The 5,012-nt window shown below is 41.9% G+C and overlaps 1 protein-coding gene across 1 annotated transcript; it reads left to right on the forward strand.

The window, feature by feature from the left end:
* The first annotated feature begins 2,626 nt into the window (after positions 1-2,626).
* Positions 2,627-3,115, forward strand: LOC130933995 (uncharacterized). Its single transcript, XM_057863586.1, has one exon. The coding sequence runs from the start codon at positions 2,627-2,629 to the stop codon at positions 3,113-3,115; it is 489 nt and encodes a 162-aa protein (XP_057719569.1).
* The last annotated feature ends 1,897 nt before the right edge of the window (positions 3,116-5,012 follow it).

Raw genomic sequence — 5,012 nt, forward strand, 5'->3', positions numbered from 1 at the left:
CGTGGCAATTAACATGGGCTTATGATGGCTTCGCGGGCGTTATTGGTGATCACTTTTCTCCTTAACGTTGCAAGCTATTTACCATTCCACGTTAGTGGTCACGTTAACTAGATTAACGTGAGTACTAACGTGGTTCTTCCTTGCTTCCTTTGTCCTGAAATCAAGCAAATAAAGTGCATCAAAGCTCTAGCCAAAGTCATGAGATTATGCATCATCAATTTATCATTCAATTCTAACAAAAATCCTCATGAAATTATGTGAAATTCACAATAGTTGCTTGAATCAAGGTGTAAGTGTATTTTCATCCAAAACTTGCATTATTCACTAAGAAAATGCATGAAACTACCTTAAAACAGTAAAGAAAAGGTCATTGAAACTGGCCTAGATGCCCTGGCATCAAATTTTCTTAGAAGAAGGAGCAAAGCCTATCCGTCAACCTCAGAGAAGGTTGAATCCCACCATCTTGGAAGTTGTCAAGAAGGAAGTAACCAGACTACTTGAAGCAGATATCATTTACCCCATTTCAGATAGCGAATGGGTCAGCCCAGTGCAAGTGGTGCCCAAGAAGTCTGGAGTCACAACAATAAGGAATGAGCAAGGAGAACTTCTAACAACCAGAGTACAGAACGCATGGAGAGTTTGCATTGACTACAGGCGTCTCAACCAAGCCACTCGCAAGGATCATTATCCCTTGCCATTCATTGATCAGATGCTTGATCGCTTGTCAGGTAAATCTCACTACTGCTTTTTAGATGGTTATACAAGTTATTTTCAAATCCATACAGCTCCTGAGGATCAGGAAAAGACTACCTTTACATGTCCTTTTGGGACTTATGCTTATAAAAGAATGCCCTTTGGCTTGTGCAATGCACCAGCTACTTTTCAGAGGTGTATGATGAGTCTTTTCTCTGATCTCATTGAGACTTGTATGGAAGTTTTTATGGATGACTTTAGCATTTATGGTGATTTATTTAACCTTTGCTTGGATAGTTTGTCTAAAGTATTGGACAGGTGTGTTAGTTCAAACCTTGTTTTAAATTTTGAAAAGTGTCATTTTATGGTAAAACAAGGTATTGTTCTATGACATGTTGTTTCTGATACTGGTATCTCTGTAGACCCAGCAAAGGTGGATGTTATTTCTAGTTTAACTTACCCCTCCTCTGTGAGGGAAGTCCGTTCGTTCCTTGGCCATGCAGGTTTTTACAGGAGATTCATTAAGGACTTCAGTAAGGTAGCACTACCCTTGTCCAAACTACTGCAGAAAGATATTGAGTTCGAGTTCAGTGAGGATTGCAAACAAGCATTTGATAAGCTAAAGACCGCCTTGACTCAAGCCCCGATTGTGAGGGGACCAGACTAGAGTCAACCATTTGAAATCATGTGTGACGCCTCCAATCATGCAGTAGGAGCAGCACTGGCTCAACATGAAGGTAACGACCCTTTTGTAATTGCTTATGCATCTAAGACTTTAGATGCTGCTCAATCTAATTACACTACTACTGAAAAAGAGCTTCTAGGTATTGTTTTTGCTCTGAATAAATTCCAAGCCTATTTACTTGTTACTAAGGTAGTAGTGTACTCAGATCATGCAGCTCTAAAATATTTATTAGCTAAAAAGGAGTCTAAACCAAGGTTAATACGTTAGATGCTACTGCTGCAAGAATTTGATATGGAAATTAAAGATAGGAGTGGTAAACAAAATTTAGTGGCTGACCACTTGAGTCGCCTTGAGCACACTAAAGATGACTCCATTCCTATCAATGATAATTTCCCATTTGATAGCTTACAGGTAGTATCTAATGTAGCCCCTTGGTATGCACCTGTAGCTAATTATCTAGTTAGCCATACTTTTCCTCCCAATTTTACTAAGTGTCAGAGAGACAAGCTGAAAAGCGAGTCCAAATATTATGTATGGGATGACCCATATCTATGGAGGTGTGGTGCTGACTAGGTAATTAAACGGTGTGTACCTCAATCAAAATTCCAGTCCATTTTAGAGGCCTGCCACTCATCTGATAGTGGAGGACATTTTGGCCCTCAACGAACTGCTAGAAAAGTTTTAGACTGTGGATTCTGGTGGCCTACTCTTTTTAAAGATGTTGCTGATCTTTGTAAATCTTGTCCTCCATGCCAAAGGTTTGGTAATATATCCCAGAGGGATGAAATGCCTCAACAAATTATGCTTTTCTGTGAAATTTTTTATGTTTGGGGCATTGACTTCATGGGTCCATTTCCAAATTCTAATGGCCACCTTTATATACTGTTAGCTGTAGATTATATTTCTAAATGGGTGGAAGCCATTCCTACCCGTACTGATGATGCTAACACCGTTGTTTCCTTTGTTAGAAACCATATTATTTTTCGCTTTGGATCACCACGAGCAATCGTGAGCGATCAAGGCACTCACTTTTGTAACAGGAGACTAACAGGTTTACTAAAGAGGCACGGGATCATTCATAAAGTATCAACCACCTATCACCCCCATACTAATGGGCAAGCAGAGGTGTCTAACAGAGAGATAAAGCGCATACTGCAAAAGGTAGTCAAGCCTCATAGAAAGGACTGGAGCACTAGGCTCCAAGACGCGCTTTAGGCATATCGGACAGCATATAAGACACCGATTGGGATGAGTCCTTTCCGCTTGGTTTATGGAAAGGCCTGTCATCTTCTAGTTGAGTTAGAACACAAGGCCTTCTGGGCGGTAAAGGAATGCAACATGGACTATGAGAGAGTCAGAGCTGAACGGAAGTTGCAACTACAAGAATTAGAGAGCCTTCGTCTTGAAGCTTATGAAAACTCTAGGTTGTATAAAGAGAAGGTGAAGGCTGTGAATGACAAGAGCATTAAGAGAAGAGAATTCCAACCAGGGGACTTAGTCCTACTTTACAACTCCAGAATGCGACTCATGCCAGGCAAGCTGAGATCCAGATGGGATGGTCTGTATCGAGTAGAGCGGGTGGAACCATACAGAGTCTTTCACTTGAGCCATCCTTCAAGCTCTAAACTTATCAAGGTCAATGGACATCGCTTGAAGTTATTCCATGGTGAAAAGATGGCGAAAAACCAGGAATTAGAGATCTTCCTCTTGGAAGATCCGCCCTCAGCAGAAGACTGAGCTAGTGGAGCATCCAACTTAAGGATGTTAAAGCAAAGTGCTAGGTGGGAGACAACCCACCATGGTATGATCGTTCTTCCCCTCTCATTATCTTCCCTAGTCAATAACTCTTCTCAGTACTAATGCCTATCTTTTGCATCTCATCCACATACTGCATATTGCATTTTTATAAAAAAAATGGGTTACGACAAGCGACGCGACGGCGTCGCTGGCGCGCTCGCGTCATTGTGCCTTCGAAGCATTAATGAAAAGGAACAGAGAGTTGCGCAGGTATGTGGCTGAAGGCGTGCCCCTGGCACCATTTGATCCACGCGTCTGCGTGGATGACGCAATGCGTCAGTCGTAACAATGCCTCCCCATGCGTCCGCGTCAACCACGCGAACGCGTGGCTCTGCAATTCGACGTAAAAGGATGTATGGTAGTGAGTTGCGCTAGAGCTGGGCTGCACTTGTGCTAGTCGTACAAGCCCTGCCACTCGAACGCGTGCCCCACGCGTCCGCGCCGTTTTCTCAATCTGGCCATCCATGCGATCGCATCAACCACGCGATTGCGTCACCCTAAATTTTAGCAAAACATAATTTGAACAGAAAGTTGTGCAAGCGTGAAGCTGCCCTCGCGCCACTAGCGCAAATCAAGTCACACGTCCGCGTCATTTCATTTAAGGGCTTTCCACACGACCGCGTGCCCCACGCATCCGCGTCGCTTGCGCCGCCCAACTCATTCAAATCTGCCAGATTATCTTTTCTTTTCTCATCCCATTCCTATTTTATTTCTCCCCTCCTTCTTCCTCCCTTCTTTCTCTCTTCTACCCCCTATTTCCAACCACCATTATCAAGGTCTTTTCTTCTCTTCTCCCCTCCCTACTTTTTCATTCTTCTTCTTATTTTCATGTTTTCTTTTTCTTTCATCTTCCTCTTCTTGGTGTTGGAGATTTATTTGGGTCATTATTTTTATATGTTGCTTGTGAATTATTTAGGACTTGTTTAACAATTATATATTATTTTATAGGGTTACTTGCATGTTCCAGTTCATATTTTTCATACCTTATTTAACATGCATGCTATGTGTTTGTGAAAATGTCCATATGGCCTTTTGCACTATTTTTAGCTTTCTTTCACTCTACTACTCTAAATGCCTGCTTTTCACAACACCCTTTTTATATTTTATTAATTAAATATAATTGTTGTTACAAGCATATTGTTAGTTGGAAAGACTTGGTAATGTAACTTGGACATTGAATGCTTGATCTATGCTACTCATGCCCTTGCCGGCATGCTAATAAACACTTGGCATTTGACTGTCATCACATGCACTTGCTTTATTTCCATTGTTGATTTGCCACATATAGTCATGACCATGTGTTCACATCATTATCCTTTCCTATGCATTGATTACCACCTTTCCCATTCTTTTTCTTGCTATAACCCTTGAAATATTCATGTCTTTACTCGTTTCCTTTTAGGATGGCCACCAAGAAAGGCAAGGAGAAAGCTACCCCCGAATCCACAGCAAGGAAAGGAACTAAAAGAGCATTAGTGGCAGAGCCATCTTCAACTGCAGTTAAGCCCTCAACAAAAAGAATCAAAAGGATTATAAAGGTCGATGAAAAAGAGAAAGCCTTCCCAGCAAAGGACACTGCACGATTTCCCAATCGTTACTGTGAGCAGATGTTCCCCATTCTAGCAGCTCGGAATTACAGCAACGAACACCTTCTTATCCTTCCATCTCGTATTGCCAACTTTGTTGAGCCACAAATTGCACAAAGACATTGGGGATTCCTACAGAGACAGCCAAGACAGGTTAACCTTTCTTGGGTAGTTGAGTTCTACTCCAATTTCCACCTGCCGACCCTGCAGTCTTTTTATGTTCGCCAGAAGCAAGTCCCCATTACAGAAGA

This window comes from Arachis stenosperma, chromosome 6 (genome assembly GCF_014773155.1).
Source record: "Arachis stenosperma cultivar V10309 chromosome 6, arast.V10309.gnm1.PFL2, whole genome shotgun sequence".
NCBI lineage: Eukaryota > Viridiplantae > Streptophyta > Magnoliopsida > Fabales > Fabaceae > Arachis > Arachis stenosperma.

What these genes read in the sequence shown, in the direction of transcription:
- LOC130933995 (XM_057863586.1), top strand. Translation starts at nt 2,627, where the DNA reads ATGAGTCCTTTCCGCTTGGTTTATGGAAAGGCCTGTCATCTTCTAGTT.